Below are 23448 nucleotides of genomic sequence, written 5' to 3' on the forward strand. Positions count from 1 at the left end.
GAAGGAGAAGTGGCTTCCATTGGACAGAAACCTATTCCCCCGCAAGGCACACTCCTACTGCCCATCAGTTCATGGGTGGATTGGAGAGCACCTCGCTCCAGCAAAGGAACCACCAAGAGCCCACATTAAGCTCCCAATTGTTATTTTGAAGCCCCACCCTCCACCTAACATCATGTAGGATCTCAGGTATAGAGCAGGTGGGCGTGGCTTCCCAAAAATGGCTAGTTGAGCCAAATGAGGCGGCGTGGCAGGCTAAAAATGATTCTAAAGCCCCGCAGATGAGTTTTCTGTTTGTACGTTTTGTTGGATTTTGATTTTTTCCTTGTTCTAGACTTTCCAGATATACAGCAGAAATGGAGAAACAACTGAAAGAAGTGACCTATAAGCTTGACATGCTTATGAACGCTGCTCCTAAAACCACAGTCTCACCATGAAAGCTACAGTAGGGAAAGGTAAGAGAGCAGATTTTACAATTGGGACCCAGTCTGATTGAAACCTTAGATGCAACTTCCTATGCCTTTCAGAAACAAGGTTGCCCAACTTGTCTCAGTATTTGTATAGCTACAGCACTGGGAAAACGTTCTAGACTCTAGAATGTAGATGTTGAAAGGAATCCTTGCCCAGCTTATGCATTACCCCCTCCATTCAAGTGGCGTGCCAGTTGCTTGGCTGAACACCACATAGATTCTGAGAAAAAGCTACTTCATAAAGTTAAAAAAAGGAAAGTTCCAACCAACCAAAGTCTAAAGATGGGGTTGCCCAGGAGCTATGATTGCTTGCCTCCTCCTACTAAATATAAGACAGAAGAGCTGCTTTTGGCATAACTTATTTTGTCAACAGTAGCTTAACAGGAAGTGAGAACTGTAGGCATGTTACATAGCCATGAACATATGCACTGAAAACCTCCACCTACTGTTTTATTATGTGGCTGTTTGGGGGCACTGTACTTAAACCCAGGCAATCAGGTTGCAGCTGTGGGAAAACACATAAGAATAGAAATGTTTTAAAAGATAAGGCAAAAGTGTTTTCCTTCATTCTTTAGAGCAGCATTGGAGGGGCAAAGAATAAATCTCATTTTGGAACTGCTGGGAGCAGGCATCCCTCCATGAATACTAAAGAAAAATGTAGACAACACATTAAGGCTGTCAAATATTATAGGAAACTAAATATTCTATATTCCAAAGCCATTTTGAAAAAAAATGATATATCGCAATCCAGAAAAGGCAATTCAGCCACTTGCCGCATACTTCTCAGAAACCATGGACATACCTTAGAATCCCCAAGATCCCACTCCCCAAATTCATCCTTTAATTGGTTTTACTTCTGAATGTAAGAAACAATTTTTAAAAGTGTAGAATTGCTAATGGGAAAGTCTTTTGGAAGGCAGTATTTAGAATTGCTGTTCCCACCACACCCATGTTTATATGTTGCCCCCCAGAGGGTTGACTATGGTGGCTGGCCTTCAGCACAAAAAAAGGTTAAGCCTGCCATAGATACACATCTGAATGTACCTTCAAATAAAAATGTTGCTTTCAACAGGACACCCCCCACGTCAGTGCAGCTCCAGGTTTGTGTCTGCTTCCCACTGAAAGTGTGTGTGTGTGTGTGTGTGTGTGTGTGTGTGTGTGTGTGTGTGTGTCCCCAATGGTGAAGTGATCTGATTTACACTCCCAGCTAGTGTTTTCTGGACCAGGGTAAGACTGGAGAAGTCAGCTGCTAAAGATAATGGTGATATTTATTTTGTTTTGCGTTTGCTTACATTGTTCTGAAAGCTCAAGTAATTTAAAAGTGGATAAATAATGTAAGGCAATTTTCATCATTTAGAATATCCTATTTACCTCAGTAACCAAATGTCACCTGAAAAATAATGCCTCCGGATATCATTCAAGCTTGAAATTTTATCCCCAGGGAAAGAAGGCACACAACCGTAATACAGTCACTGAGAATACCCTTCTCTGTGCCCTTGCTGGTAGTGCAAAGAGGATGCTCTCAGGTACTTATAACGGTAGCAGGGAGGTGTTAAGTATGAAACAGTGCATTTTGCACTAAAAAAAGTCTGTGTCAATACCGCTTATTTCATGTGACGTATGAATTAAGGAAATTTACAAACATTTACTCCTTGCAATTAATTCTGCTCCTATAGACGAGGATGCTCAGAGCTGTGGGGGGGGGGAGTAGAGGTTTTTTTAGTGCATTAGCATCAAGGCCATATTGCATTAGAAACTTACTTCCTGCAGCCATCTCCCAAGCTTACATTTGTTCATGGAAAAGGACTTTCTTCTGGCAACAGCCAGGTCCCATTTTTAAAAGTGTGAGCAGCTGAAAACCATGGTTAACAATAAGGGAACCCTGGAAGGCTAGTATGCATACATGGCTGAGACCCTCCCTTTAACAGGTACTGCTAAATTCTACACCCAGTCAGCATCTTGTTTTTAGTTCTTGAGGGATTTTTTTTTTTAATCCTATGTTTTCCAAAGCTCTTGCAACTGCACCATCATTTTAGATGGATCAGTTGTTTTTACTGCAAGCGATATTTCTTTGTGGATCAACAGAGGGCTCCAAGAAGGATGTGTTGCCTGCCTTGCAGCTCAGAAACACAAAACTGCACTTCAATGCTATTTTCTTGAACAGCAGAGAATGGATCTCTGTCAAGTATTAGAACATATAGCAAAAGGTGCATGATAGTAATAACAATAACTTGTTAAGGAACAGTCTAACATGAAGGTTAATGGGAAAAACAAGACCAAAAAATCAGGTGGGAAGGAAGGACCTGCGGGCAGGAGTACCCCCAGATACTGCCCCATACCCTTGGGACAGAGAAGAAAAACGGCACAGCTCGCCAAAACAGGGTGGACCTTGGAACGCTCTATATATCCACAAAGAAATTAGGTTAACAAATTCAGATGTGGAAAAAATCAGGTCTGTAGAACATAAGAATAACCCTGCTGAACGTTCTAGAAGTATAATATAATAAACTGCTTCCAGTCGGCAGCACTGTAAAAATTAGAAGAGTGTGCACAATGAATATATTTATTTATTTATTTATGGGTCACCTTTCAACCTGAAGGCCTTTAAAGCAGCTTACAATGTAACAAGATAAAAAACACAAGTACATGCTTGTTTCTGGTGAAACTGCAACTACCACCAGTTCTGAGACTCTAAGCCAGGACTACATGTTAAAGCCAAACAGTAGAATTATAGGCAACAGCACACAGGATTAAAACAAACAATTGTTAAAACCTTGTTTAAACGCCCTAGAGTCAATTAGGAGAAACAACACATGTTCCACACACACACACACACATACACACCACAAACACACAATGGAGTATGACAATAAAAGATCCTTTTATTATAAAAATCTATACAATGAAATGCCAGACATAGCAATCATTTATATCTGGTTTATTTATATATATATTTATATATCTATATATCCACATATAGTTTTTACTTATACCAAAGTAAAACTATGTTATATCACAAAATGCCTAACACTACCATTTATTGCTCAATAAGATGGCACAACACACACTCTTAGCATAACTGATGCCATGCTAGCTACGATACTGAACAAACAGCCAAACACTGCATAACACACAAAAGCAGCTGTTAATTCTGAAGTGGAACCAGTCTGATCACTCACTTTATAAAAATATTGGAATCATATAGATTTAAGCATTATAAAGGAGGAATATATTATTTAAAACATTTAAATAGTGCATATTGACATTTTGCATGTGGTATATAAAACATTCATGTACAACACTGTACAGTACACATAAGTTTCAATGTTTGGGTGCACCTGTGTCTGCAAGATTGATAGAAAACAAAGTGAAGTGTACATTGCACAATGGAGCTGAATAAAAGCCACAGATGATCTCCAGATTAATTTCCAAACTTGTAATTCACTACTAAAAAAACCCTTCTAGTTGTATAAAAAGGCAAAGCATTTGAATATAATCTCATTTCAGTGCTCTTGGGTTCCAAAATTACATGCCTATAATCACAGTAAAAATAGAGAGAGATAGCAAACAGGCAAGTATGGAGTATTGAAAATCTACTTTCTATCTATTCCATGTTAACACACTGACCTGATGAATTACATGCTAGCCACTTATTTCACAGACATTCATTTTTTGGTCTTTCAAAAAGCAATGAGAATCAATATCTGTGTTGACATTAGCTGTTCATAACACATGCAGCAAATAGGCACGTACAAAAACATGGCCACAGTACAAAAGATATCAAAAATGTGCCAATTTCAACATTTAGGGCTCAGTCCAGTTGTGCCACAGATGCAGCACCCACATGCAAAGAAATCCCATGACACTGCCCTGTTCCTCCCCGTTCACTGTGCACACCCTGGCACTCAATTCATCAAACCATTTTTAAGGGCCTGAGGTACAGTGTCTGCACACATGCCATAAAGACAGGTGGTAAAACGGTGTCTCTGACCTTTGATAATCTCTCTATGTGCAGACTGTATGTCCACAGTAGGCCTGGATAGAGTCTTTCAGACTGCAGATTTAAGTGGGGCGGGGAAGGGATTGAGAAGAACCATTAAAGGCTACTGTCATCTAAACTAGGCAAAATAATCATCACAAAAATGTTTCAATTCTGAAGCTTCATCATGCAATAACCATATGATATCTGCTTATTGCCACAAACAAATCACTTTTCCTTCCATTTTTACAACAGTGACATAGCAGAGAGGCTTTTCTCAAACTGTGTGTCTACCTTGAATCCATCACACTAATGATTTTATTTTAGCCCTTGGTAAGATATGCTTATTTCAGATACAACAGAGCTGAGCACAGACACTCTCCCATACAAAGGTATGATGCAATATCCATTTGAGACACTAAATCACCATCAGCTGATAAATTGATAAATTAACAGTAATGCAAGTCTTGTAGGCAATATGTGATATAAATGTTCAGGTTTTTCCAAGTTTTAAAAATACAACAAGCAAGGTCACTTTCTGGTTTGTCCATTGTAATCTGAAACTGAAGACCAAGGAGCTTTAAGTTGCAAATATCTACAGACCATAAACCATTCTATCGTATGAAAAATGTCATTTAAAATCAAACAGAGTTATTCCGCAGCGGTCCTCTGAAAGGCATTTCAGTTCAGTTTGGTGTTGAAAAACACAGTTGTGTTCTTAAATTTGCTGCCATTGTTCCCCAGCATAAAAAGGCAACAGAGAGAGTTCAGTACAACACTAACAAATGCAGATGAAACGAAGTTAGAAGGTCCAGAGTTTCTGAATGGTTCTAGTTCTACAGTCTTTTGGGAGGAAGATGCATTTTTAATTAAAAGAAACAAGGAAAATGTTTTCTATAGTTGGACAGAGCAGTCTTACTTTTTAAAAGTTTTTTGTTAGCTTTCTAGATAGGACCTACTTGCCTTTCAAATGTGGCACCATAAAATGTACAAAAACTGCATTCTTTCAACAGCGCAAGACAAAAGTGAACACCTAACAGTACTATGGACATCATAAGAAAACAACCTTTCACTATTATGAAGAAACTTAATTTATTTTGAAGAATCTTGTTTGCTGATAAGGACTTCAAGAAGCCGCAGTTTGGCTTTAACTTTCTTGTACTCTCTGTACTCATCAAGCATGGGAGCACGATCTTCTTTCTGAACATTTCTGGAAAAATAAAGCCAATGCAACATTTAACAATTCTGACCAATTTTGTTGGTTTGAAATAGATTGGGGATGCATGCAGGCTAGAGGTGTTTCATGTTATACTGGTGAACTGGAGGTGGTGCATCTGTCATCCTTGACCCTGTGCTTCATTCTAAGCATTTTTAGGCAAAAGCTTGTATTTTCTGAAGTAAGTACAAACATCAATTCATGGAAGGAACCTAGTAATCAGATATATATTGCTTCTGAACATGGAGGTTACATTTCTATCAAATAATAGCATGTGTTAACAATTTAAAGTAGTAACAAGAAAAGGAAATACATCTGCTGCACTCTACTCATAAGAGTACTTCATTTTATCTGTTGTTCTCATAAGGTTTTACAAATTGTCTTTAAAAGTTAACTTTGTGGGTTGTTTTTTTTAAAAAGGTTAAAAACCCATTTAAATGAGTAAGAGTAGCCAAGCCTACATGTTCACATTCCACCCAAATCAGTGCAAAAATGCCACAGGGTGGAATTCAAACTAGTGCTAATGAAATTGCATTGTAAGCACAAACATTTCTGCTTGCCTAATCGAACTGTCTCCTCTGTTTGCATGCTGTTCTGGGGCTTCTTTCAATCTCCCCAGAGATTGGCGGGGGGAGGGGGGGAGAAAGGGGAGAAAAATATATTGTGCTGTCTCCTACTAGTATAGGTATTTAGTTGAATCCAGTACATAACGTTTAGCAAGGCTGCACTGTCGTCATAGCAAAGTTGAGAGATGCAGTTGACAGTAATATTGAAGTTCTATTATGCTACATTTCTCAGTATCTTTATGGAATGTAATGACTTGTTTGATTGGCAAGTATTGTGTGTAATGAATTTGAAGCCCCCTCCAGCTTCTTTCACAGAACCTATTTCTTGCTGAACTGAGGTAAAAATGACTAGAATCCAATGGGAAACATGCACTAAATTTTATAATTTATTTTAATTGGCTATATTTATACAAATATTCATTGAAACCAAATAGTGTTAGCTGATGATCCTACTAAAAGAAATGAACATTAGAGTCCACATTTGCAAAATCCAATCAAGGGACCCACTGTTAACCAATGTTTCCTGTTACAAGTAAACATAGAAGCTATGTGTTTCCAAACCTAGAAGCTATGGCTTCTAAACAAGCCAGGATATAAATCTATGGTTTAAAGTTGGTTTATGAATCCTGGTTTGTTTGAAAGTCTTAAACCAGAGTTCCCAGTTTACACTATAGCTAATGTAGAGCTATAGTTAACTGTGGATTCCTTGTTTTCCCACTTGTACAAAGAGAGAAGGCAAAGGGCTGCATGCAATTACATAAAGCAAGTGTATCCTGGCTTAGTAAGAGTCATGTGAACGGAGTCAGTGTTACGTTGTCATTTTCAACACTGTACATTACTAACATAACTAATGCCTTCACCAACAAACACAATTGCATATTTGTCTCATCTTCATTATGAGTAAACTTCTGGGCCTACAATCGCTGTATATTCACTAACCTTCCATTCTGCTGATAAAACCCTTCTTCAAATTCCCGTAGAGTTTTGCGCAATTTCTTTTTTTCAGCTCTGGCTTTCCAAAGTTGCTCCAATAATTCAGGCCTATAAAATTATAAAAAAATGCATAGGGTAATCAAAACCATCATGGATATTCCACCCATCAACAAAGCAATAATATCAATGCCCCTTGTGCAACATTTTCCAGGTGCCTGACAGCCGGCTGCAGCACTGAGTATAACATAGCTGCTTTCTGCTGTCATCAGCTATGCAATCAAGTTCACCATAGGGGAATGGATTGGTTGTGTGATGATGTTTCCCATGGGGAACTCGGTCACACAGCTGATCCAGCTGCACCTCTGCTTGCCCCACACCTGATGTGGTTTTGGGAGAACAGCCTCTCAGGTCAAACTGGGATCAGAGCTGGGCCAAATCTGGCCCATGGAATCCTTTGATTTAAACAACTAAGTAAGTAAAATGATTTGGCTGACCTGTTACAGGAGGACATTGCAAATGAAAACCCTTCACTGTTCCACCTCACACCCTATCATGATCCACAAGTGTTTTAAAAAAATAACAATCAGCTGTTTTGATTACAAAGCTACAATTGTTGTGTGGTGCTCACATGGTCACATTTACGTACATGGAAGCTGCACGTGTACTCGACAGACGAAGCTCTCGAGTCAATTTCTCTTGACTTTCTTCAACATCAGATTCTGAGTTTTCAACTGGACTAGTAGTAATAGACTGCGTTTGGGTGTTAGTTTTTAAGAGATCAGTTAACTCTGATGACACATCACCATCTTCCTCCTCTTCCTGAAAAATAATAAAATTGTTGAGAGATGTGTGTATTAATGTGAAATGCTGCAGTTAAGTGTACACTATAGGCCCTTATGGGACCTCTGTTGTCTTTGGATAGATAAAATACCTTGATTTCTTCAAAGAAGTGGGCTGTTTCTCCTTCAATGATAGGTTGTAACATCTGACCTCGTCTTTTGGTTGATGGTGAGCCCTAAAATATACATCACAATACGTTACGCAATATGCAAGAAATCTATTATTTTGTTCAACTTACGTTTTGGTTGAGTACAGCATCATTTTATATTTTGCACTATGTTGGCTAAACAGCACATTCAACCCTAGTCAACATTTATCTTCAGGCATTTGTTCCCAGCATAAAGTGAGAACAGTAAATCTTACATGCAAACCAATGCCCAATTCTCAACTACTGCACAGGAAGCTTTACAGTGTGTCTAAAGAAAGATCACCATGTTAAAAAATGGTAGTCATTTCAGACAAATATTGATTTGATGAATGTAGACAAATAGACACATTTAACATTTGCTACAGCTGAGAAACTAAATAACATCTTAAGAACTGATGAGAGTTGGAACTAGTTTAATTACCCAATTATTGTTATTGTTATCCTACCCTTCCAAAGTAGCCATGGGTAGTAACCACCAAAGTAATAAAAAACATTTTTTAAAATAAACTGAATGCATATTCAAAACATTTAAAAATGAAATGAAAAGCTCTAAAAAATTCAAAGGCATTAATGAAAAATTTAAAGGCATTAATGAAAATGAAAAGCTCTAAAAAATTTAAAGGCATTAATAATTTGCAAATCCAAAACTAGGAGACCATATGAAAACAAGATTAAGGATTTAAAAAATTCACTATCTAGTGTTTCACTACCTAGCTTGGGAACACCTGTTTTGAGCATAAGGCCTAGTCCAGAAGGGAGACATCTAGCAAGATGAACACTCATTGTTGAGGCAAGTACACACCAATCAGTTGGAAAATGTATGAAACACTGATTAACTACTTACAAGGATGGGAGTAATGCTCGCTCGAGTTAACATTTGTTTCACAAGCCTGTATCTGTCATAGAGAGGTTTAACAATATGCCTTTCTTCTTTGGAGACCTGAGTGAAAGCAGAAATGGGTTATCTAACACTCAAAACAAAACAGGGTATCTTCACCACTAAGGATCACATGATGTCAGAGTCTCCTTGCTCATTAGTTGTCCTGAAGTGGTCCAGTTGATATGCAATGCAAATGCCATGATATGCAAAGCCATGATTTAGCACTATGTGGACATGTTTCCAGCAGCCTGAGCAAAGTACCGGGCTTGCGACACTTTCCTCTTCCCACATGGTGCGAGTAGGGCTTCTGCCAACTTTTGTTTTACTTTAAACCATTTTGGCCTGTCATTAGATATGATCCTGTTTTAAAACAATGGCTGTGTTCACACATAAAACAAGTGCAGTCCACTCCCTGGCCTAGTCAGTTTTTAAATCTGTGATTTTAATTTGGAGCTGTGAGGTCCATAAGCACAGTGCTCATACACACAAACCACAATAAGCCAGGAAGTCTAGCTTATCATTATGAACAAATGTGGCCAATTATGAGTTGTTAAACAAGCCAACTTTGATCCATGGGTTGGTTATAGAGCTGGCTTGTTTAACAGTATTGTTTAAATCAGGGTTTGTGGTTCATACACGATGCTAAGCAGTGGTTATTTGGCAGCAAAATTTAACTCAGCAAAAGCTTTCCTCCCAGTCACATGAGAACCCAACACTTCACTCAGGCTAATGGAGTTTCGTCCTCATAGTGCTTCCCCCATTGTTTATCATAACAAGTAAACATGAGCATTTTCTGGTGACACTTCAAATTGCTGGAGAATACCAAAACTGTGCAAGTTCACAATTTAGGTGTGGACAATAAGTAATCACAGAAAAATAAAGCTTTCCAATACTGGTAATTTTGCATCTTGCTACTGAATGCGAATTCTGTAGAAAGTGTGTACTTTGCAATGTTTTATACAGGAATGTACAGAGGCCTGACTAACCTCCCTACAGCACCAGAAGAAGGGTTATTTATCTGTTATTTATGTATACACAGCAGAAAAAATACCAAAGCAGTGAACTGAAAACAAAAATACAATAGAACATCAGCTCAGAATATTTCTTCCCTCCTCAGTGTTAACAGTGTTTAAAGAGCTGCCCTTCGAGTCTTATTTTGCAGCTCATTCTTTGAGCCTCTACATGGCACACATTCAATCTACAGTGGTGCCCCGCAAGACGAATGCCTCGCAAGACGGAAAACTCGCTAGACGAAAGAGTTTTCCGTTTTGGAGGTGCTTCGCAAAACAAATTTCCTATGGGCTTGCTTCGCAAGACGAAAATGTCTTGCGAGTTCCTGCGGTTTTTTTTCCCTTTCCCCCCCTTTTTCTAAGCCGCTTATCCGCTAAGCCGCTAAAAGCCGCTAAACCGCTAATAGCACTAATCCGCTAAGCCGTCAATGGGCTTGCTTCGCAAGACGAAAAAACCGCTAGACGAAGAGACTCGCGGAACGGATTCTTTTCGTCTTGCGAGGCACCACTGTAAATGCTTTTTAAAGAATCATTTGGTAATCATAAAATATGAGAATTATTTGAGGCAGGTGTTCAGTGATATTTCATAACCACATTAACTGTGTATTAAATAATTGCAGAGAATGAAATAATGAATATTACCGGTCGTCCATGCTGACTTTCATAGTACAAGAGACTTTTTTGGAGAGACGTTTTTTCTTCTACCAGATCATCCTTCGTCATTTTCTGTAACAAGAGAGACAAGTGTCTTACTCTAAATCTGCTCTTTAGTGTAAGCTTCCTTCTGAAGCTAAAATTATAAAAGATAAGACAGCTATACTATATTTTATACATATACAGCCCAAAAGCTCCAAAGAGTTCAAAACTCAGATAATGGCACCTGCTGCATGAGGCTTCTTCTACTGTCAGGAAACTGTACCCTAATACCAAATGACAACTCTTACTCCGTATGTGCATTTGAGACTTTGAAATAGTTTGTGCAAGTGTCTGCTTATAAAATTAAAATACAGTGAATGATTACTGTAATCTAGTGCTGCATGTTATACAGTTGACTCTCATCTTGTGTGGGGGTTACGTGGCCTTGGGTTTGGCATGCAAAGCCAAAATCATTAATGGTCAAAACAACCCTTTAAAAAACTCCCAAGGCCACTGAAGACTCTGACCACCTCCGTAATCTCTCCAAAAGCCGTATGTGCTCTCCCAAGGCCACTACAGCCTCTCCATGCACCTCCAAATACTCTCCCAGAGTGCGTGCTATGGTGGGTGGGATTGCCGTCATCCCCCCTGCCCCCCCTTTTTGGACAAGCATGTTAAGCTACGATCGTACAACTTAAATGTGCGTAAGTTGCAAGTCGACTGCCTTAGGAAATTTGCAAATGCTGTAAAATAAGCTGAACTGTACTATTTTCATCTCTTCAAGTGCAACAATACCAGTACAAAATAGGCATATATACCTTTATATCTTCTGGAAGGCAGCTTTCAATTCGTTTTTCCTTCAGCCTTTTAAAAATGAGTTCAACTGTGGCCTCCTTGGTAGGCTTCCTTTCTTTCTGTGCAACCCGGTGGTCATCTTCATTTTCTTCATCTTCATGATCCAAAGATGAGCCGAAGCTTTTTGGAAGAGTGTTACTTCGTGGCCGTGTCTGAGGTATGAATTCTCCATCTGAGCTTTTGTGCTTTGCATCTGTATTTAAGAAAGAATACCAAAGTCAAAGTCACTTTGCAATTATTACTGTTCAATTACTTGAGGCAACACAGAAACAAGAAACTTATTCATTCATATACAGTGGTACCTCGGGTTAAGTACTTAATTCGTTCTGGAGGTCTGTTCTTAACCTGAAACTGTTCTTAACCTGAAGCACCACTTTAGCAAATGGGGCCTCCTGCTGCTGCCACACCGCTGGAGCACAATTTCTGTTCTTATCCTGAAGCAAAGTTCTTAATCTGAAGCACTATTTCTGGGTTAGCGGAGTATGTAACCTGAAGCGTATGTAACCCGAGGTACCACTGTATAATGAGTGAAAAATGAGTCACCCTTCTCTCCAGTAAGGTCCAATGAAAGGTGTGAAAGCCCAAGAAGATAAAAGACAAAATTCTTACCTTTTATTTGCTTTTTCAATTTGGTAAGCTCTGTCATCCACTTTAAAACCTTTGGATTTGCTGCAATATCAGAATACGACGGCTGAAAAGAGACACGTATAGCATTAGGATTCTCAGAAATCAAACACACACTGAATTTAACAGGGTTGACTTCTTCATTGGAAGAGCTCCCCATGCCCCTCGCTGGACAAAGTAAGTAATAGCAGCAAAATCTGGGCTTGTGTTTTTCATACACCCCAGCATGCAACTTAATTGGTCAGAGAACCTAAGAATTACCATGCTGGATCAAACCATCTAGTTCTGCCCAACCCCCAATAGATTTTTTGGGATACAATTGAGACCTTTTCACTGACTACAATACAGTGGTACCTCGGGTTAAGTACTTAATTCATTCTGGAGGTCCGTTCTTAACCTGAAGCACCACTTTAGCTAATGGGGCCTCCTGCTGCTGCCGCGCTGCCGGAGCACGATTTCTGTTCTCATCCTGAAGCAAAGTGCTTAACCCGAGGTACTATTTCTGGGTTAGCGGAGTCTGTAACCTGAAGCATATGTAACCCAAGGTACCACTGTACAGGAATACATAGAGCCATGTGAAAAACAAAACTTTAAATTTTGGGAATGCTAGCTAGCTACCAATGTGTAACAGCAGCTTACCTTGAAATTTTTGTCTTTTTCAAACTGCTCCTCAAACTGCCTTATTTTTTTCTGCAGCTTTTTGACTAGCTGATAAGGAGTCTTGTCTTCCCTTCTGTCATCCTTAGAACTATTAAATGATGCTCTTCGGGTTCTGGATTTAAAGGGCAAGGTTTTAGATACCAAATACACATATTGTAAAATGCACAACACTGGAAAACAGCGAGCAGGTGTACATTTATATTTCTATCACAAAGGCCAGAACAAAAATAGTCTCACCTGTTAACTTCTCTCACACAACATTGTCACTAATCCTCACTAAAGCTGCATTTTGCTCAGATGAGAACATGGCAGGTGAAAAAGCTGTCAGTCAAGTGCTTGAGTCACTCATAAGGGCCACCCCTTCCTCTTGCCACAAGGTGATTGATATCTTCCAAAAGCTGTAAACCATAACATCTAAAAAACTATTAAACCGTTGCAAACCCTCCTCTATGGGAAAAGTACAGCTCTTCCACACCACAACTTAAAAGGTATCTGGTAAAAGCAGTAACAGAAAATGATGTATTCTCTCTGACACCATTATCAAATTGTTTAGAATGCAGGGATGAATGGAACACGATCTTAAAATCTCATTTCAACTATTATATTCACAATAGCATTGTTACTTAGCTCAGTTGAATAAAAGCTAACAATTCAGATTCAGAGCCAACAACTCCTACAAGTGCTGAATTCTATGCATGATTTTAGGATTCTTGGTTTCAAAGCAACAGATGAAGAACTGGAAATCAAACTGGCAGGATACTCCTGACAAAGTTTCATCACTTTTCCATGCCTTTTTCTTAATGTATTCTATTTCTTCCCTCCTTGTAGTGATGTGACCTGCAACAGCTACCCCATTTTAAAGGGTGTATTAGATATTCTCTCTACAGCCAGATGACAAAAAGACACTAAGATTTGGAGCTTATGCTAGCTAAAAGCAAACACTAAGGGCTGGATTCAACTAATGCATCCCGCAGCAGAAACCTGCACAAGGACTTCCACTAGAGGAATGAGGCTTTCCCCCCTTCGCCACACACCCTCCCAAATTGACTCAGGAGGGGTTGGAACCTCTTGAGTAGCACAAATTTTACCTCAGTGTTGTCAACAATTCACTCTTCCTATTTTGCCCTCTTAATATTCTGATCAATATTCTGCCAGAAAAAGTTAATCTCCCTTTACAGTCTCAAATTCAAATGGTGCACTTGAAAAGTGAAAACATTGGAAGCTCATAAAAATAGGAAGCAAGCAAAAAAGAAAGAAATAAGTATCACTCGTCTCAGAACCATGAAGATATGCATATAAATATACAAATTTTTGTCACTGGGTAACCTGAAAACTGAGGTTTTTCTCCCTAAAACGTGTGTTTGTTTTGTACCTTTGGTACAGCTTTTCCCCTTCCAGACTTAAGAAAAAATTCTCTAATGCACCTTAGCTACTAATTCTTTATTGCACAAGTCTGCCCACCTGGTATCTATTTACTCATTATGAGGTATGCCGAAGCATTATGAATGTTACAAAGTTCAGTTTTAGGAGGAAGGAGAAGCCAAGGCTTATGACTATCTTAAGACTATTTTGTCCCAATGCACCTGTAGAAATGGAACATCAGAACAGATCATTAGCTTCAAAGATGGTATTATGGCTGCCAGAAAAGCCACACTGAAACAAAATGGATAAGCCACAGGTTGAAACAGAGAGTAAAGAAAGAGCTGCGAGTAGAGGTGCCCCTCTACTGATCCTTCAGACCCCTTGGGGAAACTCAACAAACCTGTTGTACCTAGAACTGGGTGCGGAGAGTGCAGCTGAATGGGACACAGCTGGTGGCAGCCTGCTGAAGTATCATTCACCTTGGGATTACCCATAAAAAGCAAGGCTAGAGTGAGAGACTACAGTCACGACTGCTGTTTCTAGGAACTCTTCTCGCTATGAAACTTTTGTGGGTGAGCTGAGTGTTTGTTTGGACCCTGGGTGAAAACCCAGAGGGTGAGAGGGAGGGTGTGTCAGAAGGAAAATGAACTGATACTGATTTATATGCATTAGTAACTGTGTTAATGTAATGTTTTTATACGTAACTGTTTTTCTAACAATTTGTTTAAGTTGTCTGTTGTTGCTTCAGTTGTCTGTAAACCGCTTAGAGATATTTTAAATATATGAAGCAGTACAGAAATTAAATAATCATAAAATAACCAGCAATAGGATACCTATGAATCTAATGAATAGGCACTTGAAGAAAAATGTCACTGCTAATCATACCATGATTTGTGATGATCTCAGGATCAAGATGGTAACAACTCTAAATGTACCAAAGACTCATCTGGTGCCTACAACATAGGATGAAACAAGATTTTCTGCAGCCAGGGGCAGTTAAGTCCAGGGAAGTGAAAGTAGTACTATTTTAAATTGATGTTTTGGAAAAGAAGTCACAAATTTGGACAACTGATGACATGCTGTGATCCAGGCAGATTCAAGAAGTTATTTCTTACTGAACAACACAAATACCGCTCCATGCACCATGGTACCATATGAGACATAAGCTCCAAGTATTTTGTTAATACGGGGGGAGGGGGACCTGACAAGGTTTGAGTCAAAGGTTGTGTAGAAAATGGGAGACAGATGTCAGGTGGTCCATACTTATGCAAAGTACACATTGTTAAACATAGTCTCAGAAGACATATTGGCATGGGGTCAAAAGTAAAAGGCAGTAGAGAAAAAGATATAGAACAAGTGTATCATCGTGCAAGATCTCCGAAGCCTGAATTCCCTAGCACCTGCTTAGCAAAATGAGTAACAACTATGCATTTAAAAAAGAAAAACAAATGGACATCACCATTTCTCCATAGATTTTCCCAGACCTCTACTGCTCTGAGACAAAACCAACCAATTTCCATTTTAATTAAAGTCAAGGGACCTTATTGTTGTAAACACCAAGATGAAGGCTCTACAGATATAGGTGCTATAGGTCTAAGGTCTGCCTGGCTCCAACAAATGTGCTTAAGAAGCAGTGAAGAATGGTAGTGAAATATACAAGTACACAGGGAAATGAGATCTTGAGAATGACAAATAGTTTAGCTAACACTGGAAAAGGAAAAGAAAAGAAAAGAAAAGAAAAGAAAAGAAAAGAAAAGAAAAGAAAAGCTGACATGTTAGGAAACAACCAGTGCTCAGTAAGTTCAACACTATGGACTATATCTAAATTTCTCTCCGCCACCCCAATTCATCACCAAAATTTGCTGCAGGGGTCCCCCTGTCTGGAGATGGTTTTGAAGACGACAATGGGGAGGAAAAGGGCAAATCCCAATGTGTGAGTGTAAGTCTGTTCCATTCATGCAACAGCAGTGCTAGCCACAACCCTTAACACTTTTTGCAGCTATAAACATGTTTAGGAGTACTGAAGTCAGTTGTAGCATTGTAGAGCGAAGAAAGCTTGTGGCAAGAAGATGGTTCAGGCCCACATGAGGCTTAAAGCTTTGACTCAGTATGCTTTCCACTCATTGTTCTTCCACTTCAGAAAAAATTGAAAAATCTTTGTAGTGACAATGGTTGGTTTATGTATAATTTTCATAACCAGAAAAGTATTATTGTATAACAATGCTCAATAACTAACATGAATCAGAACTCAGGGCAGGGCAAGTCTCCATCATTAAAATGATATAACATTTTGCCTATTATGGGCAGGTTCAGTATACTCTGCCTCTCTCTCCAACCACAGTGTTAAATTTGCTTTACGTTAGCTGGAAACAGGTGGGAAATCCATACACACTAAAAGTCAGACTAGATAGCATCACAACAATGACCATGTAGTTTAAGCATAAATGGATTGGATCCAGACTTAGTTATGAACAGAAGACCAGCTCTGCTGGATCAGGCCAAAGCCCATCAAGTCCAGCATCCTGTTCTCACAGTGGCCAACCAAATGTCTATGGGAAGCTGAAAAGGAGGACCTGCCTGCAGCAGCACTCTCCCCATTTGCGATTCTCAGCTGCAAGTACTCAGAGGCATGATGCCTTCCCTGGGGGGAATAAAGCCATCATAGTTAGTAGCCACTGATAGCCTTATTATCAAATTTATAAATTTGTCTAATCCCTTTTAAAGCCATCCAAGTTGGCAGCAAAATACATAGTTTATGCACCATATAAAGAGGTACAGGATGGACCTGCATATTAGTATTATGAGAGAAGATGAAAAACATCTTCAATATCCACTTTCTGTGCACTTCGGGTGGAATTCAATGTTGCTCTATGGTGAACTGCTGCCTGCCTGATGGAATGATCGATCAGCCCCTCTCCTTTCCTCAATGTGCTGTTCCAGGAGTTCTCCTGACACCCCCCAGGCCAATTCCAGAGGTGGGAGGGGGGAAACTCCACTGCACAAGCAAACTCCCTTGTACAGGCTTTGCAATGACAGATTAGATGAAGACCACCCCATGTTATCTTATACACCTCTATTGTATCCCACCTTACTTCTCAATGAAAAAGACCAAAACGCTCTAACCTTTCCTTGTAGTTACAACTTTGACTAGACCCACTGGATCCAGTAGGGCTTAAATTAGTCCTGACTAGATTTCAATGAGCAATGAGCATATTCAATGGATCCAAATTAAAATCAGGTTTGAGATTTCTACATACTAGGTACAGAAGTCTCCCAAGTCTGCAATGCCGGAAGATGGACTAGATGACACTTGGGGTCCCTTCTAACGCTACAATTCTATCTCAGCTTTTACACCAAAACACCTCTTTTCTAAAGAGAACTGACTCCAAACATCAGAATTTGATCTTGTGTAGCTTAGTTGTGAGCATTAACTACCTACCTAACAAAAGAAAGCGCTTTAGATGAAGAATCTGCTTTTTCTGGATCATGCAGAAAACGCTGGCTTTGTCCAAAATCCAAACTCCGATGTGACAATATGGGATGACTGTCTTCTTCCAGAGGATGATTCATTCTTCCAGCTTGTGGAGAAAGCTGAGCTTCTCCAGATTCACTCTCTTCCTGCCAAGATTTAAAAGCAGGAAACGGCTCTACAAAAGACAATGAAATAAAAAGCAAATGGCACTTAGGTATTATAGGGTCACAAGAAAACCAAGTGTGCATTAAATGGTATGCTTATACACAAAATGAATAGTGAAATGCACTGGAAAGCTACATGTCATAAAGCAAACAAAAAAGAAATAGCCCAATACACCCAAAATACATATACAACAATATTCATGAGTGTATACAACTTACGCATTTTTCTAAATAGTCAGCATGCATTACTTTAAAAAGTTGTACAATTCTGCACAACAAATTATATACAGTGTGCATTTTAGGCAACACAACAAAGCCAGTGGGATGTTTAATCCACTGGCAGCAGATATTTTCTGTAAAAGCAATAAAAGGCACACTGAAATAGTTCAAGTGCAACATTAAGTGCATGGATCCATCTACATAAAGATAATGAATACAATCTTTTACAACTCTTAGGTTGCAATCCTATATATGCTTGACTAAGAGAAAGTCCCATTAAACTCAACAGGGCTTACCTCTAAGTAGACATGTATAGGACTGTACTGTTAGAAAACAAAACAAAATCAACTATGCTTCAGTATATAAAAAGTTCTGACTTCCTTCATGTGTTGATATATAGGATTAGTTCACTAGTCTTAGAGCGATGCTGAAGGAGCATAAATTGTTTTCAAACATGAAAAAAAGAACAGAATAAAATTCCAAATTTGAGGGGGGAAATGATTTGTTGATATGTTTCATAAAACAATTTCTGCTTTAAAGGAACAAAGATTAAGTAAGGGATCCCAGGAAATAAAATCCTTGCTGATGTCCCTTAAAAAAATTGTATCTACATCTCTCTTAAGGGCTTTTTAGCTGTCTGCTTAGCTTCTATCAGGATAAGTATAGTCACCATAATTTCCAGTGCAATTCTTCTACTTGAATGCTAAGTTCAAAGAATATGGAATGGTAACACAACAAAATGCTGACTGACCCACTTGTACCTGCTTCCCACCGAGTACAAAAATGCCTTTAAGGAATCACCGTCTTGAAATAAAAGATGCCAGGTTTAAAAAACACAAACCAAGCATGTCCTCATGTTGTAAGCATATTAAGCTGCCCTATGCAGAGTCAGACCATTGGTTGTCCATCTAGCAGATTAATAATCACTCTGACTGGTAGCAGCTCTCCAAGGTCTCAAGCAGAGGTATTTCCCAGCCCTGCTGGTTGGAATGCTTTAACTGAACCTGGAACCTGATGCATGCAAGGCATGTGCCTCTGTAAGTAAGTTATGGCTCTTCAGAAGGCAGCAGGTAAAGGGGTAATTTGAAAGCAACCATAACCATGAAAAATGTAGATAACTGAATGTATGGCGAGCCATACTTACCCTCCCCTTCTGTCTGCAGATGCATTGTTTTGAAATCAATGAGGGGAAAAGTGATAGGGCATGGTGCTAATAAATGAAAAAATGGCAAAAAATACTGAAGTGAACACATCGCACAGTTAGAACAAACCATACATAACATGTAGGAAGTACAGCACAAGGAAAGTCTTCCAACTGAGCGGGCCAGGTGTGAGCACTCCATTCCCAATGATTTGGGACAGTTGAAGGTGCCCAGCACCACCCAAGATTAGGCCCTTTATTAATTAAAAGCCTTTCCAGAAGGGTTGGATCAGAGCTGACAAACAAAAAGCCACATGCTTTCCCATGTTTTAGCAAAACACGTTTTTAAAGGAAGAGGATTTCCACACAAGACAGTTTTTGCTCATATTTTTAAAGACAGTAAGAGCAATTCAAAATGCAGGGGAATAATTAAATTATTTGTGAACTCAACACATGCATTTGTTTAATTAGAATGATAAATGTTAATACTGGTTGAAGCAGATTTTTTTAATCACAACATACTAAACAGGCCTCACTCTGCAAACCAATGAAGTAGACCAGGATCCCACAGGCTTACACAGGAAATCCAACTAGTCTAACATAAAAAGTTTAGCATACTAGAATTCTAATTGATTTCAAGAGAACAGAGAATGACCAGATTTAGTCCAGGGTCCAAAGGACCATGCAAGACCTTCCAAGAGCACAAAGAAGGTACAGAGTACAGCAGCAAACAGAATAAGAAGTCCTACTTGCCACATGTTTTCTTCTAAAAGCAACCTGAGAAGCAGACATTCCTACCATAACAAAGGACTGTTGTTGCTTTAAAGCAAATATTTGGGCACAAAGTATACTTCTTATGCTTAGATTCAGGAAAAAAATGGGGATGGAAGCTATCACCTATGTAGGAAGCAATTCCATGTTGGGATTAATATTGGTACACATCCACACACTGGCTCAGCTACATAGTTTGGTATGTGTGCCTTCCTTCCAATATTCCTGGCTTTCAGCATAAAGTTTCCCTTTACATCCAGACTAGCAAACAACCATTTGTGTTTGTTCTGCAAATTAGGATCAAACACCAATTTATTGGACAAGTGCAAATCATAGTTTTTCATATGGTTTGCTGAAAACAATGAAGTCCTTAATTGCTCTAAATGTATTTGGAGAAGGTAGAAGAGGGAGTGCAAAAGCCAGACTCCTTCCAGGGTCATTCTCATAGTGCCAAATTATGGCTTGGTGTTACATCTGATGCAATAGCATTCATACTTTTTATAATACAAAAAAAATAACCGAAGACTGAAAGTTTCATGTCTGTGTTCCTGGTGTCCAGGTATTCACCTTTCCCGTTCTATAAGAAACTCCCAACAATTTTTATTTACTCATTAGTGTAAAAAGAATAGCCCTACATGCCTGATACCACATAAGAACACCAGGTTGATTTTTAAATTATACACAAAACAATTAATATCTATACCTCAAATTGATATTAATATTGAGGTTAGTTGAATTACGAATATTCAAATTTGTTATACAACAGGGCAGTACTTGCTTCATAAGTAAGCACTAACACTACATGCCACTGTATATCATTTAGGGCTGCACTTTGTACCAAAGTTAAAAACTGTGGCTACGAAGTCCCTGCTGGTTTGGCCATTATATGGCCTACATGCTCCTTTCTTGTAGGAAAGGAAAGAAGAGAGGTGTGAATACTGCTTGGCCAAGGCACTCAAGGCACCTCAGGAGCACAGCATTCAAGGAAGCTTCCACTCATTTCCCACAGTATAGGAGGGCAAGGAGTATGGCCGCTCTGGTTGCTGCTTGGGCTCAGGTGTTCTAGGCACCTCATATGCACAGTGATCTGGGAAACTGCTCCCATTTCTGCTGCTGTGTTCAGGAGAACTCAGGGTTGTGCTCAGGTCCTGCTTGTGGGCTGCACATAGGCACCTGGATGGCTACTGTGATTACAGGATGCTGAACTAGAAGGGCTTCTGCTCTGATCCAGCAGGACTTTTCTTATGTTCTTAGGCTCCATGGCAATAAATGATGGTGGGAAGGTGGTGGGGTGATTGCTGATTTGACCCTGTGAGCTTGGCACAGACAACCTTCAGTCTTTGTTCCAATCCTTGACCTGGAGAGGCATGAAGGATTCACTGCATAATTTCTAGGATGATCCCCGCCTACCTTGTAGCTTAAAGATTTAGTAGTGGATTCGCCAGAGGGTTACAGTATACTTGCCATGCCAGCTATATACAGAGTTCTATACAAGACAGATACTCTAAAAAGGTGACTCACTGGAAGCACACACATGTTGTACAGGAATGTTAAAAGCATATGAATACTTTTTTAAGGGCTTGAATAAGCATTAGGTTGCTTTGCTTTTGGTTATGTTTAGGATAAACTGAATGGCGGCCTCAACCTCCAAAATGTAACTATCATTCTTGCCAGCTATTTTCTCTTCACACTTATTCCAAACAGCTACTAGTTCATTTCTTAAAATGCTATGAAATCATCCAAAAGTTAATGGAAAACAAATGCAAGCTTCTGAAAAGTTTCAGAATTACTCTGTTCTTCAAAAGTATCAAAGGATTCAGAATTACCTTCCCATCTGTCACCACCATTCACATTCTTCAAATCAAGATGTGGTACAGGGACACACAATGTTGCTTCGGGAGCATTGTTATTTCTGTTTTTCAGTTCTTCCAACTCATTTTTGACACTTGGATCACAAACTTTGCTAATAAAACCCTGTAAATAAACATCACAGTTATTCTAATCACTCTACAATGGAGTTAACAAGTTTCAGTCTTCAACAAAAAACAAACAAACCCAAAATAAAAAACCCACTGAATTAATTTCACAGTGTTTTTCTGTCTAGAAGATCTATGAATGTGAATATAACTAAACATTATGCCAATGAACTCCACACTACTTATGTACAGTCTCTCCCTCCCCCCCATAAGCAACCACTCTGGCACAAAGGAAACACGAGACTCTTAGGGAGAGTGCACATTTAAGTAAGCAAGCATGTTTAACATTAAGGCCTAGCTTTACAAGGAAAAATAAAGAAGCAATTTCTTACCAGAATCACGTGTGAAGTCATTTTGTCGCCATCATCAAATGATGTACAATCTTGCCTATAAACAGAGTCTTATTATTGTTTGAGCAGATTATTACTTCAAAGCATCTGTGAAGACAATTTAGTCTTTTATACCACACATATAGGCTCAATTCAGACATCACACTAAACCATGGTTTGTGCCAATCATGATTCAGAACCCCAGTGAACAGTTTAAGCTTCCAAACAATCAAGCAAACGATCAATTAGAGATACTTGTCTGCTTTCATTTTTCATCTGCCCAACACTCTCATCTCTAGATGTAGTAGCCTTGGAAGGTGGATCAATAGCAGTAGCCACAGCTATTGTTCGTCAATTCAGAGGTCATGTGAAATCATAATTAGCAAAAACCATGGTTTGGAAACCCACTAAAAATGGCTTTCAGTTCTAGTTTGTCAACTGATTGCAAACCATGGTTTGTCAATTCAGACATCATGCGAAACCATAGTTAAACTTCCTTAACCATGATTTATCTGAATTGAGCCAGAATGTATAGCAGGAAATTGGCTAGAGGAGACATTTGGGTTCAGAGCCACAAGACCTTCTGATACATTAATAACTGCAAGTACAAGAACTGAGTTAACAGAAAGGCAAAAGGTTGCTAGGCCAGATAATAGGCTTAAATTAAATTATTATTAACTTGACTGGCTTTCCCATTTCCCTACTCTAATAAAACAATAATCACAAAAACTTGGACACCTAAGCAGTCCACATAAAATAGAAACTAAGGGTGCTGGTAGTATCAACACTGTTTTTAAAAGCAAATGACTTAAAAGTCTAAACTTGGATAAAATAACTGCCAATTTTTCTCCATTGTTCTAACAACAAATAGAAGTACTCATGCCAGTCAAATCACTTCTGGATGATAACTCAATTTTTAAAAGATTTTATCTGAACAAAAATTATTCAGCATTCACAAAGCTGATGCTAGAAATGCAAACTGTTACATCCCCCCCCCCCACGCTCTCATTTATACTAAAATACATACTTATCTCCAACAGACTCTTTAGCGTCTTCTGTTCCATCACATGGCCGCAATAATATGCCTGCTTCCTATTTAGGAAAAAACACAGACTTCAGCATGATACTTCAGACTGAAACACCCACATCTTATTTAAAAATAAATAAATAAACCAAACTTAAGGTTTTATGTGTGGTCGA

General features: G+C 39.0%; 2 protein-coding genes across 11 annotated transcripts in view; one reads left to right on the forward strand and one right to left on the reverse strand.

Moving 5' to 3' along the window:
* The window catches only part of PKD2L2 (polycystin 2 like 2, transient receptor potential cation channel), a 34368-nt gene extending 28679 nt beyond the window's left edge, over window positions 1–5689 (forward strand). For 3 of the 4 annotated variants that reach the window (XM_081850369.1, XM_081850371.1, XM_081850370.1), the window contains 2 exons: window positions 332–452; window positions 5460–5689. In XM_081850369.1, the coding sequence (XP_081706495.1) occupies window positions 332–434 (103 nt within the window). In that variant the 3' untranslated portion in view covers window positions 435–452; window positions 5460–5689. Of the gene's footprint in view, window positions 1–331; window positions 453–4799; window positions 4839–5459 lie in introns of all 4 variants that reach the window. The other variant, XR_014153460.1, reaches the window with a different exon arrangement.
* Window positions 3015–23448, reverse strand: part of FAM13B (family with sequence similarity 13 member B) — a 53484-nt gene continuing 33050 nt past the window's right edge. For 6 of the 7 annotated variants that reach the window (XM_081850320.1, XM_081850317.1, XM_081850321.1 and 3 more), the window contains 14 exons: window positions 23276–23340; window positions 22252–22306; window positions 21770–21917; window positions 19176–19241; window positions 17616–17823; window positions 12794–12926; window positions 12140–12221; window positions 11494–11723; window positions 10682–10765; window positions 8994–9089; window positions 8093–8176; window positions 7808–7980; window positions 7168–7269; window positions 3015–5656 (listed from right to left, as the gene is read on the reverse strand). In XM_081850320.1, coding sequence (XP_081706446.1) covers window positions 5539–5656; window positions 7168–7269; window positions 7808–7980; window positions 8093–8176; window positions 8994–9089; window positions 10682–10765; window positions 11494–11723; window positions 12140–12221; window positions 12794–12926; window positions 17616–17823; window positions 19176–19241; window positions 21770–21917; window positions 22252–22306; window positions 23276–23340 — 1644 coding nt within the window. In that variant the 3' untranslated portion in view covers window positions 3015–5538. The remainder of the gene's footprint in view (window positions 5657–7167; window positions 7270–7807; window positions 7981–8092; window positions 8177–8993; window positions 9090–10681; window positions 10766–11493; window positions 11724–12139; window positions 12222–12793; window positions 12927–17615; window positions 17824–19175; window positions 19242–21769; window positions 21918–22251; window positions 22307–23275; window positions 23341–23448) is intronic. The other variant, XM_081850323.1, reaches the window with a different exon arrangement.

Source organism: Podarcis erhardii, assembly GCF_964252035.2.
Source record: "Podarcis erhardii genome assembly, chromosome: 2".
NCBI classification, from domain to species: Eukaryota; Metazoa; Chordata; class Lepidosauria; order Squamata; family Lacertidae; genus Podarcis; species Podarcis erhardii.